This window comes from Mytilus galloprovincialis, chromosome 14 (genome assembly GCF_965363235.1).
Source record: "Mytilus galloprovincialis chromosome 14, xbMytGall1.hap1.1, whole genome shotgun sequence".
In the NCBI taxonomy this organism is placed as follows: domain Eukaryota; kingdom Metazoa; phylum Mollusca; class Bivalvia; order Mytilida; family Mytilidae; genus Mytilus; species Mytilus galloprovincialis.
Window position 1 is genome coordinate 56,566,000 of NC_134851.1, and position 13,218 is coordinate 56,579,217.

The following is a 13,218-nucleotide window of genomic DNA, read 5'->3' on the forward strand; positions in this document are numbered from 1 at the left end:
ATTGAGGATCCAAAATTTCGAAAAATTTGTGCCAAATACGGCTTAAAATTTCCGAAAGGGTTGATGAATTTAGTTTCTATGGGTCATAGCATAAGCATTTGTTTTATGATAAAGAGAGATCACACTAATAAGCTTCGAGAAGCGTAAAACGAAAACAGCAGTATATAAATTGCATTCATTTGATGCGCTTTTCTAGAATAACCTTCATTAGGATAGCTGTAAGCCGAATATTTGAAAACCAAAGAAGTATAAGAACCGAGAAGTTGAAGAGCTATTGGACAAAATAGACATAACAAATAGTCATACTCATATTAGGTTAACTTTGAGTGAGTTTAGTTTCTTTATTATGTATAAAGTTATAAACTCACAGTGTAGCTATAAAATCAGCCAAAAAGCGAAAACAATACCGATTTAAATTGCAACAAGAAGACTAGTTAAAAGACATGAAAACTGAAAACTAAAGTGAGATTGTAAAGCTAGCTATAAACCAGGGTTTTATCCACCATTTTCTGCATACTAAATCAGAAATATGACATTTGTGATGGGTTTGACCTTTAAATTTGCGATTTTATTAGTGACTTTCCGTTTTGAAATTTCCTCAGAGCTCGGTATTTTTGTTATTTTACTTTTTGGGAAGTCTTGCTTATTTTTAAACATAAGGAGTTAGTTTACTTATGAACAGGAAGGAAATCATTTAAAGAAAATGCAAGCCCTGAAATAGTTTACCAACTAGGTCCAACCAATCCATATACAGGTGATGATAATATGTTATGACTTTGAACAAAGAAATAGAAAGTTTCCAATTGAGAATCTGCAATCATCTCCTTTTTCGTAAAGTTTTGTTCTAAGCCAACTCAACTGTGAATTTAAAGATATAATTCATATATGAGGCAGAGATAACTGTATCTCGTGAATCCTTTCTTTCAAATTTGAAGGTATAAATATCCTCCTCATAGTTACAAACATCAATCCACATAGAAGCCAACAACAGTGGATGACATCTGGGACACATTTATGTAATATTTGTAGAAAGCACATGAGGATGTTGCTACCATAATTTATCTCAACAATATGAACATTGGTCTCAAATCGAAATATGAACGCCTGTCACTGTTTGTAAGCATGTACGTGTGCACTAGAGATAAAAAGCTGGAACGTTATTTCACCTGATGTAAATAATTTATCTTATCACCAATGCAACGTACGAAGTAAATTTTCCGCGAATATCAATCAACCTTTTTCCCTGGAAAACATTATATGGAGATTATAACACTATCAATATTATCCCGTGAAGAAATATTAAGGTATTGTTTCCTTAACAATGGCGTCTATGGTTCACATAGGAAAGGAAGGTATGTAACAGCTCTTCGACATTTTTTAATCAATAACAAACTTTTAAATAGAGATTGAAATTACCGACATATGATAATAAAAAAAAACACGGCAAAAGTAGGACGATGCAGAAACCAACATGTCCACACAAAAAAAAATTATAAACCTAAGGACAAGAAAAAAGTGATTGCACTTGATATTGCTGACTAAAGATCGACCCATAGCGTTAATAACTAATTCAATACACAATAGTACTATAATCAAAAGAGCGGCGTAATATACCAAAGAGATATTAAAACGCAAAAGTAAAAAACAAACTGACAATGCCATGATGAATGTAAATAGAAAATAAAATGAGAAGAAAAGTTATACCTTAAAACACGTGTGTAACTATACAAATATTTTAGCTTCAAGCATCATTGATTGTCGAAATACGCATCTGGTGCCAAATATCTGTTATCGTTTATGTTTTTAAAATGACCCCCAATCATAATTAAAGAGAAAAGCTAGTTCAAAGACAAGAAAATACAAATGAGAAGAAAAGTTAAATGTTTAAACATGTGTGTAACTTTACAAATATTTTGGCTTCGAGCATCACTTAAAACGTTATTGATTGTCGAAATACGTATCTGGTGCAGAATATATTTTATTGTTTATGTTTTTAAAATGACCCCCAATCATAATTAAAGAGAAAAGCTAGTTCAAAGACAAGGATATCAAATATCCATATTATTTGTTTACAATAACTTGGCAAAGATACCATATGATTATTACAACATGAAAATGAATTTGAGAAAACGAAACTATGTATAACATTTGTACATTATAACCCAATTATCGTTCCTATTTTAGTTCTCAGTGAAAAAGATGTTGAAGACATATTTGACAGGTACATATTTGAGGAGTACTGTGGCTTATTCTCATAATACTTTTCTCAAATAAAAAACAAGTTAAGTAAAGTATGCATGATCGTTTCTTTCAGGAAACTGTTTTAAACATTCAGATGATATGTGTTTTGACAACTCACTCATTTAGTGTGATTTGAATAACAATTTCGTCATTCTAACTGTTACATGTAAAGAACATAAAATAATTGTTACCCATATTTTGTCGATTAACAAACACACTATCTAGCTTCCTAGCTTTAGAATTTATTTAAAGTAATGTGTCAACCAAAGAGCACACTGTAGTTGACATACATGGGAGTAACTACTTATAATAGAAAATTCAATTACATAGTAAAAACTTTTATTTTTTGTTCTTTCTTCTAACCAAGATGCATGTTTTGATATTGTAAACACAAGATGTATACGTTTCAATTGTCCTGCTGTTGTTACATCATAGCTTTGGTATGGTTGAAACTAGGATCGTTATCGATTTATATTTTGCAATACCGGTAAACTTTTTCTTTCGTTTTGTTTTCAGTATCTGAGATAACTTTCTCTATTGGACAAGGTCTTCAGTTTGTGACATATTTTTAAATGAGGTGCAGCTACTAATAGTAGAGAACATGATTTTAATTATTTTAAGGCGTAAAAAGATAGATGGTTTCTGTATATACCAGCATACGTCACAGTTTATTCTATATCAATCGTAGTTAGGATTTTTCTCTAGTATATAATATTTTGAAGCAGGTTACAACTTATCTATTTAATCGATTGTATAACTTTATTATCAAGCGTCATCAACTCAGCTTCTTCAAAATCCAAACCTTCAACTCCACCTAACGAAGACGAGTATGATTGCAGCAATAGATATAGGGGCTTAGCCTTAATAATTAGTAATGAAAACTTCAAAACAGAAAGGCTAAGAAGAGATTACTGTGATTACGAAATAAAACTGATGAAAGACACATTTGGAATGTATTTAAATTTCACAGTTTTGACTTTTAAGGATTTGACTGCAGAAAAAATAATGTGGGTCATACAAAGAGGTCAGTAATACAGTTCAAACTTGAAATGAAAAACAGGGCAAAATAAATTCAACTTTTGAAATTAAACGTCCACGAAAAGTATAAAATGATCTTGTACCTTAATGCAACAAACAAAAATAACCTTTTATAACGTGGATGCGTCTCAACCGCTTTTAAGGAACAAACTTCATCAGGAATATGTTCAGTTCAAGAATGTATAAGATTAACATTTTAAGTGTTGAAAGACCAAAAATGGACTTAATAACCCAATGCATTTAAAGGCAACTTTTAAAGAGGAACTGACAATCCATGAGAGAAATGTTATATTCGTGTAAGTACCAAAGTACTGACTACTGAGCTTGGTAAACACTAAACAGTTGTTCTACCCAATGATATGTAAACATCACTGCGACTGTCATACAAGTGGATATTTAGCGCTATAAAACCAGGTTTTATCCACATTTCCTACATTTGAAAATGCCTACACCAAGTCAGTTGTTGTCCATTCGTTTGATGTGTTTTGTCATTTGATTTTGCCATTTGATAAGGGACTTTCCGTTTTGAATTTTCCTCGGAGTTGAATTTTTTGGTGATTTTACTTTTTAATAACTTTTAAAAAGATAGATTTACTGAGAGATGAAACCTGGTAAAATAATGTTACATTAAGCATAATTAATTATATAAATTATATTTTTTGGGCTTCATGTTTTCATGAGTTCAATAGGAACATATTTATCTTTAGTATATGTGTTTCCAATCTCTTTGAGTCACAAGACACATGATGCTACTAATAAAGAAACATGCCCAAGCGTGCTTTCTGTATCCTCAACATACGTTTCTTATTGATATGATAAGAGAGAAAGTTTACATCTTTAGATGAACACTCGAATTGAGGAATATTTATTTGAAAGCAGAATCATTGATAATTTTGCTTAATAATAAAAGACATTATCCTTCGAAGTAAATTGTTGTGTATATCATTTTTATAACTGCTTTAGAAGATAGTCAAGATTAACAGGCAATAATAACTAAAGAACAATTAAAGATATTTTTTTTTATTGTTTGCTAATTAGCCTGCAAACAAGCTGATTTTTTTGGACAATCAGACTGTTTTGCATGTGTTCTTGCAAGCCATGGTGGTGAAGAAGAAAGATGTTCAAATGGTAAACCGCAATCATTGCATTTGAGAGACCATTGTATATATGGAGTCGACCACATTCCAGTTACAACAAAAGATATAATAGACAATGTAAACGTAGTTGAAGCTTTAAAAGATAAACCGAAGCTTTTTTTCATTCAGGTTTGTATTATTTAATTGAACTTTTCAAAATATAAAAGAAATATGAGAAAAAAAGCAATTACTTGGAACGTTATCTAAAAAATGCAATGTTTTTGGTAAAATGTACTATGTTAATAAATATTATTCAGTAATACGTATAATTTTTATAACGCAGTTTAAGATCAAGTGCATCCACCGTGAAAATATTAAATTCTCAAGAAAAATATAACTAATAATATCAACGTATAAAAAATATATAAATTTATTTTGTTACAGGTAGATAACGTAATTGCATTAATAAATCATTAAAAAGTTATCAAATAAACCAAATGATTCCATATTTCAATTTTGCAGAATTTTTTTTTTAAGTCTTCAGAGCCATGCTATTTGTATCAATTTGTTCGGTTTATCTTACTCAATTGTTGCTATCACTGACTAGATGGTAAGATGGGGGTAATTGATATCCATTGAAAACATTAGAAGCCGAATGATACTCAGCATTTCTTACATTGTCCCTGCATCTTTTCAACAATTTAATACGAATTAATGAATTCACATAATTAATTACGAGTAATGTTAAATGAGATTGATGCATCATAGCTTATAAATTTCGGAACAGTTTCTTATAGTTTAGGTTTTTTTTAAGGCATTGTATATAGACTTTTGACCAATATATCTTTGTCTATCCACAATAATGTTAGGGTATATGTTTGACCTGGGTTTTTTTTTGTGCGGGTTTATTTTGTTATCTTAGATACAGGCTTCAGGCTAGGATTTTGAAGTTTTACCCACGTTTGCATGTTTTGTGAGAGATGAAAACCAACTTTATTTTTTGGTGAGACCAAGGGAGCACGGATGTATCTTAATAGCTTTCTATCTTTGTCAGTTTTTGAATGCAATTATTCCATTACTATACATGAAAGTATGAATTGACTATATCATGCCAGGATTATGACAGTTCTTTTACAATCGTTGATTGATCACGTTTGATTTTGTCAGCTTTGATAGATATCCGCATCATGCATTTGCCTCTTTGTTATATTTTTTTTCTCATTACGGACATTTCTGGATGTTTAGATCGTTTTATAAGATTTGATGCTGTTTTCTGTCTACACGTTTGAGGTTCATTCGACAGTCGTTGTTTTCATATTTTCGAGAATCATGGCTGTAAAAATTTTTTTTTTAAAACATAATGTACTTTTTATAAATGCTGTTTCTCTGAAGGTGTCCAAAAGAAGTGGTGTAATGAAATTTATTTAATCTTTTAAGTATAACAGCATTTTTCGTCCAACATATATGGGATCAGAATTTGAGAAAAAGAAAATAAGTAAATATTTCAGCAATATCTTACTTACTGAACAGTTCAATAACTCTACCTGTATTATGCATGTATTACTTCCAAAGTTTTTATGTATAACACTGTGAGAGCAGTACTTGCTTGCCTTGTAAATCCATTTATTTTCAATTGGTAATAGGCATGTCGCTCACGAATGGATATCAGATTATCTGGTGAAGATGTTGGCCATATACTACCAATTAACAGGGCTTTATGTGAAAATTCTCCAAATCATGATTACGACTTCGAAGATGAGTTTAAAAAGCTGTCATTTACAACAGAAAGTGACCCTTCCTTTAATGCTCACCATGGAATTTTCTCAGAAAAGAAAGACACCGCAGAAGCCAGTATATTCCACAAACTTGGTCGATTGTTTCTTGTGAACAAAAAAGAACCAGAAGAGATAATATCTATTCTAGACCAATCATGTACTGATAATACACTTGTCGTTTATTCATCAGCTTCAGGTAACTACAATAGATCAACTTGTTCATTTTAACTGTACTAGTTTTTGTTTGTAACCCGAATTTGCCTTCTCTCAACCTATTTATGATTTATGAAAGCGGTATACTACTGTTGCCTTTATTTAATTCTTTTATCTGAATAATATACAAATAAGTGTTGGTAGCGTTGTAACAAAAAGTCAAAATGGATTCCCAGATTATGAAAAAACGATTTATTCACATCTCGTTTCTTAGTATATGTATGATGAGTTTATTATTTCTATAATTTCTCCTCCTTTACCAATACAATACGTTTATTTGAAATCAACCATTCGATCTATATTTATATAATTCAATTTTGGATGTAACGCGTCTTCTGATTGGCTGACGTCATTTTGTTTTTCATATCATAGACACAATTTTGTCATGTGACCATGACGTCATCAACGTTTTTTTCATGATTTACACCGGTTTAAAAGGGAATTTAGAATTAAATTATAAGAAATAACTGTAATATTTTTTCAGTCTATTCTAAATAACGTAAAAAATGTGGTACACACTGTTAAATAACCGGCTACGTGTGTTTATCAATGGCACCACATTTTTTTATGATATTACTTTATAGACAGAAAAAATATTACAGTCATTCCTTAAATGATCCATATCTGAAAAGTCAATATAAAAAAAGAGATAGCAATGGTGAACTCATAAGTCGAAATCCAACAGTCAATTCCATGTCCAAATAAAAAAAGGATGAAAGACAAACAATAAATAACAAAACCCATATTAGAAAACTAAAGACTGAGCATCACTAACCTCAATATGTGACACTCGTAGTGTGTCTTCTATACCGTTTGTCGATTCGTTATGAAATTAAGCACAATGAAACATTAGATGATGTGGTATTATAGTAAATGATTCAACTATACGCCACAGTTTCAATATAGTTAATGTATATAGACAACCATACAGCCTGTAACAACGATAATTATCTATACTGTAAAGAGATTATTAAGGTTTGGACAGGAAAAATATAGACATTTCAATTACTAACACAACAAGGAACTACAGGCTCCTTGGTAGGGACATGAATATATAAAGTTAGGTAGAGTTAAACAGGTTTACAGATGTTTTAATAAATTATAACATTCGAAATTGGCTATTCTGATTGAAATATTGCTTTAAACAGCAAATAAAACTAGCAAGCAAAATCTTCAAGCTATTGAGAAATCCTGAGTATTTAACAAAGAAATTATCAAGTGTATTTGAAATAATCAATTGAATTTAAATAAGACGGGAGTTTTGTTTGTAAGTTTGGCCATAAGCTCATCAGGTGTGATCATAAGAGTACATTACAAGTCTGCTATTAAAGGGGCACAATTGGTTACCCTAGAAGTTTTGATACATTTTATAACTTTTTTTATCTGAGCGTCATTGATGAGTCTTATGTAGACGAAACGCGCGTCTGGCGTATTAAATTATAATCCTGGTACCTTTGATTACTACTATTACTATAGCACTTTCATTTCAGAAAAGACTTCTTACGGAAGAGTAAACTTGGGTGGTTGGATGCTTGTTTCTCTCAAAAAAGTGGTGGAAGAACAGCTTCGTCAGGCAAACAGAACATATTGCATTGATTTTATGGAAGTTTTAAACGCTATAGCTAGTAATAATGCAGCTACTTTTGAGACACACTCTCAAGAAAACCCCGAGGACCCACCATTTAAAACAACAGTTGTGTTTGAACATTGTTTCTATAAGGAGTTAAATTTGTATAGCAACTACAATTACCTTTATTAGTTTCAGCACTGAAATTAACATTTAACATTCGTTTCAATATTTATGCCTCAGCCGTTTGTTTTGAGTTTTTGCCATGACAATGTGCAGTAATTCAAATTAACTATATGTCGATATACCACGTAGAACGATATAATATCACTCAAGTTGAATTTAATAAGACTCATGTTTATCTCCTTTCTGACTTGCTTATATTTATGAATCCGACAGAGCGACCTTCGTATCCATTGCTTAGAAATAAACCATGTAAATTCGAGAGCTTTCATAAGACCTACTTGTAATGTTTTCCGACGTGTTTGATGCATTTCATATATTGCTAACCAATGAAGCATCCAACAAAAACTTGATGAATGATGTTATATAAAAGAAAGTGCATTAACGGGGCATAGTTTTATGTAAGACCGCCGTTTTGATCTCAACCCTTAGATATCTTTCATAACGAACAAGTAAACGTACTTTGTAGAAAGGATAAGGTGGTTATAGTAGAGTCATGTAGGTATTCTATTAGATTGACACAAGTAGTGTTATCTAAACAACAGGAACCGTTTGTACTTTCAAAACATAACGCTTTTTTCTTCGGTATGTGGATATTAGTATGTGGCCATGAAGTCAGTTGTATCTTTTGTGCAGTAAATTTGATTATACAGTTATTTATATGAGATAATGTATTGTATTATTCTAGATTCCTAATCAAAAATATATGTTTGGCCTTCCAACGAATTTCTCTAATATTTGGATTGAGTTTTAACAAAAAAGCAGTTTGAAACACAAACGTTTAGTTATTTAGAAATGGTATCATTCATGAAACTAAAAATCCCTTGTTATTACTGTACATTGAACAATTACAAAAGTTGTGCAAGAACGTTTTTTCGTGAAAACGTTGAATAACATTGGGAATGGATATAAGTATGCGTCAAAGAGACAAGAACCTGACTAAATGGCAGAAAACATAAATCCCGTACCCGGAGGCATGTTCCAGTAGAAATACTAAATGACAATTTTATAAATTTGCAACCGACTTTCCGATAGATGAGTTGTCAAACTATAAAAAAAGGAGTTGTTTTTGTACAAAGTTGAATAATCCTCCCTCGGCTGGATGAATTTCTTTATACCAAATCTTTGATTTCAAATATCAATCGAATGAACGTAATATGTTCTTTAAACGTTTAAAAACGTTAATATCGTTTGATTGGTGGTCTGACTTAGTCACCTTGATTAATAAGCAATCGGCGCTAATAAAACAATTAATATCAGTTTATTATCATCCTAAATAGTACATGTAGTAATGAGCTATTGATTGTGAGTTAAATCCTTGGACATTTATCTAGCATGCCAACTGCACAAGAGGCATAATGCATAAAGCATTGTTCCTATTTTGTAAACATGTTTACTCGAATAACCGTCGCAAATAATACAAATAATCGACCTTTATTATTCAACGATATGATACATTTTTATCCCTAACATTCATGTATTAATATTTCGATAAAATTGAAAATAGATATGTGAAGTACATATCTCCCAGTTGATACGATATTCCAGAGCTTACATTCCATGTCATTTCATACTTTATACATTGTTGCTGCTTACAAGGAAGCTATAACACACAACAAGATGAGGATCAAATGATCCATTCAAAAATTACAGACTGCATCGAGTAGTTGACCATTATGGAATATCTGTCGAACAGATGACGGTTATATTTTGCAATTGTCTTCATTAAAATCCTGTCATTTTTTTCTGCAATGACCTATCGAATAAGACTTATCACCAGTGGTGTACTTTTATTAGCAGAAAAACGGATGTCACATGATCAGCAGAATTTACTTATTCTTCAGAATCACCTGAGATCACCCATATATTTGTACAGTTCGTGTTATTTAGTCTTTAAATGTCTGGGTAGTCTTTAGTATACTGTTGCTTGTTTTCTTGTCGTTTTGTTATTGGCCATGGCATTGTCAGTTTGTTTGCTTCACATCACGATGCGGAGCTATTAGTTCCATTCAGCATGCATGCCATCTTGGAATATTTACTTATCACAAATAGATTATGTCAGTCAGTATTCACCTCAGAAACTAACAAAACCTTTGAATAGACTTATTAAGAAGGGATATAGTTACGATACTGCTGTCAGGTCATTAAAGATTGCATATTTTGGCGTTAATATGATTCACTTATAGGGTCTTTGTATCGGAACTAAACACATTTATTCAAAAACCAGTTGTTGGCATGACACGGGTTATATATGTTCTTCTCATATATGTTATGATGGTATGATACTAAACCCCTAACCGGAAGGATTGTGCCTGATGTTCATATGATGAAATCATAATCTTTCAGTCAGTTAAATTGAAGTCTGGAGCTGGCATGTCAGTAAACTGCTAGAAGTCTGTTGTTATTTATGTATTATTGTCATTTTGTTTATTTTCTTTAATTACATCTTCTGACATCAGACTCGGACTTTTCTTAAACTGAATTTTAATGTGCGTATTGTTATGCGTTTACTTTTCGTCATTGGCTAGAGGTATTGGGGAGGGTTGAGATCTCACAAACATGTTTAACCCCGCCGCATTTTTGCGGCTGTCCCAAGTCAGGAGCCTCTGGCCTTTGTTAGTATTGTTTTATTTTAATTTTAGTTTCTTGTGTACAATTTGGAAATTAGTATTGCGTTCATTATCACTGAACTAGTGCGGGAATTTCTCGCTACATTGAAGACCTGTTGGTGACCTTATGCTGTTGTTTTTTCTATGGTCGGGTTGTTGTCTCTTTTTCCTTATTTCCATTCTTAATTTTATGAGTGGTTGCTTTATGATGCAGCTGAAATACAGCAACCGTTATTGGCCTAAATGAAACAAAGAATTATAGACTTTTCTCGTCTCAGAATATGATATCAAATGCCGGAATATTAACTTTGTGTATTTCAGTTCCGATCAACGGGTATCACATAAATGATGTAATTCATGTTCGCATTCTCATTCATATATTTCACACTGATATTCAATGTTGAAATCTCAAATAATTACAATACTCAAATAGGATACCCTAAAATTATATTGAACGAACAACAATGAGTTGAAGATCAAAGATTAAGAGTTGTTGTTGTATTTCTATACTATCATGACTATGTTGAAGTCTTTCCTTTAATCATAAAGTGATTAAAATCTGTTATAGAGTTGGCTCTCTTTGTCTGTTGTTTATTGTTATTCATAAATACCAAAATTAAAATACTACAGACTGTCTGTATATTAAATTTATTTGTGTAGAGGTTCCATGCTCTGTTTTTGTTTTCACTTATAACCTTAACCTCTTATATAAAAAAACAATCATTTTAATAAGGTACCCAATACTTTCACTAAAATTAATTTGGCTCGTTTAATTTTCATTTTTTTTTGACAATGTATTTACTTTGACCCTTGATGAAAATATAAAAATTTCAAATATTTGAACCAACCGTTTTGTCAGAAGAATTACACTGGTTATATAGCAGTTTGACAAACACCAATTTTGATAATTGAGAAGCTTAATATTCCCTTTACAACACAACGTAATTAAAAAGTTTAGCTGACTTTACAAAGTTAACTCCCTGTAGTGTTAAGTACCATCTAAATTAAACATACATTTTATTACACCAACCTGTACTTATATTTCCATGACTTGAAGTAGAATATACATTATTACTTTCGTTACAGGGTATTGTATAATATTTTGTTGAGGCGCCAGGGTGACTAACGATTTCCTATTCACTATGGGTATCAGCTGACGTGTGTTGACATAGTGTTTTAAAAACCCTGGTAGTTAAATACGGTTACAACACCACCTACCATGGGGAGTGACCATGAACCCTCATATTACCAATGCTCCAGTTATTAGTGCCCCATCTGATTCTATAAGATCAGGTGGAGGAGGTCCCATAATTACCAATCTGTAGACTCTACTGTAACCACTATCCACATTTCCAAACCTGCAAATTGTAGAACTTTTCAGAGTCAAATCAAGGGCCGAGTGAAATAATCCCCGAATCACTACAAGTCTATCTGTACCTCGCCCCTTTTAATATTGACTCTGCGCCTAAGGATGTTTGAAAAAGATCTATTTCTTTAAAATGTCTTGTTTCTTCCTAATTGATAAAATTGGTAATTAATATAAACTTAAATTCTTTCTAGTTGCTTAAATCACAATATATCATATGTAAATAAAGTGCTTTATTAAGGAAATGTCCAAATCAAAGAAACGCAAATTTACTCAATCCTATTCTCTATTGGTCCAATACCATAGAGGAACTCATTTGATACTGTTGAACCATAATATTGCAACAAAATACAGCAAACTAGTGCCTAAAATTATAAAACAAAAACAGCAGCAACTACATTGTAGTCTCATTTGGGAGGGTGGGCGGTTTTTTGAATTATAAAGCTATTTTCTGCAGCACCTGCTTCGTTGTCGAAAGCAAATTAACAAGTGCCTGATACGGATTTCAAAATTCAAATTTAAGTTCAACGTGAGAGCATATATGGCATTATTGCCTTTTAGTAAAATCGTTATCACACTTTGTGTTTGTATACAAAGTTACAACTGGTTTATTATTTAACGAAGTTATTAAAAAAATTGGATGAACGGTGATATTGTATTTTTAAATAAACAAAACCACCACACCTCATTTGCAGGAGACTCGTTACTATGTTAGTTTAATGTTATGCATACGAATATCCAATTGTGTGAACTCTCACAGCGAATGAAAATAAATATACCCACACAATGATAAAAATAAAAAGTTTTCTAAATCAAATATATCCGTGTTCTTAATTCATATTAGCTTTGTACATGGTCAAATGAACGATCGGATGCACGTTTTATATTTGTATAAAAATTGTTAAATTCAATCGTTATATTATTTTTAAAGCAAACGATAACATTTTATGATGTCGCCTTTTTCAATTTATATTCGTTTTTTTTTCTCTTTGAAATAATAAACAGCACGCATTTCAAAATTCCAACGAAAGACAAATACATTTTTAAAATATGTATGAAAATAAATTTATATTAATTTAATTATCACACTAGTTTGAAAAAAATTGTGAGACATTATGAGGTTGTCCTTTCCGTCCGTATATATTTAAAG

At 31.4% G+C, this 13,218-nt stretch overlaps 3 protein-coding genes across 3 annotated transcripts in view; 2 read left to right on the forward strand and 1 right to left on the reverse strand.

The window, feature by feature from the left end:
- Positions 1–13,218, reverse strand: part of LOC143059511 (uncharacterized) — a 162,689-nt gene that overhangs the window by 116,070 nt on the left and 33,401 nt on the right. The window lies entirely within an intron of this gene.
- The window catches only part of LOC143059513 (caspase-7-like), a 64,763-nt gene continuing 52,213 nt past the window's right edge, over positions 669–13,218 (forward strand). Inside the window, exon 1 of the mRNA XM_076233024.1 lies at positions 669–1,289. The gene's annotated coding sequence lies outside the window, so the exon portion shown is untranslated. The remainder of the gene's footprint in view (positions 1,290–13,218) is intronic.
- LOC143059512 (uncharacterized) lies at positions 1,228–8,355 on the forward strand. Its single transcript, XM_076233023.1, has 6 exons — positions 1,228–1,352; positions 2,185–2,221; positions 3,012–3,265; positions 4,318–4,544; positions 5,999–6,326; positions 7,834–8,355. Exons 1-6 carry the CDS (start codon positions 1,322–1,324, stop codon positions 8,100–8,102), a joined length of 1,146 nt encoding a protein of 381 aa, XP_076089138.1. The 5' UTR covers positions 1,228–1,321; the 3' UTR covers positions 8,103–8,355.

Coding starts and splice junctions, on each gene's coding strand:
- LOC143059512 (XM_076233023.1), top strand. CDS start 1,322: ATGGCGTCTATGGTTCACATAGGAAAGGAAG. Junction 1,353..2,184: donor GGTTCACATAGGAAAGGAAG/GTATGTAACAGC, acceptor TTCCTATTTTAG/TTCTCAGTGAAAAAGATGTT. Junction 6,327..7,833: donor CGTTTATTCATCAGCTTCAG/GTAACTACAATA, acceptor CTTTCATTTCAG/AAAAGACTTCTTACGGAAGA.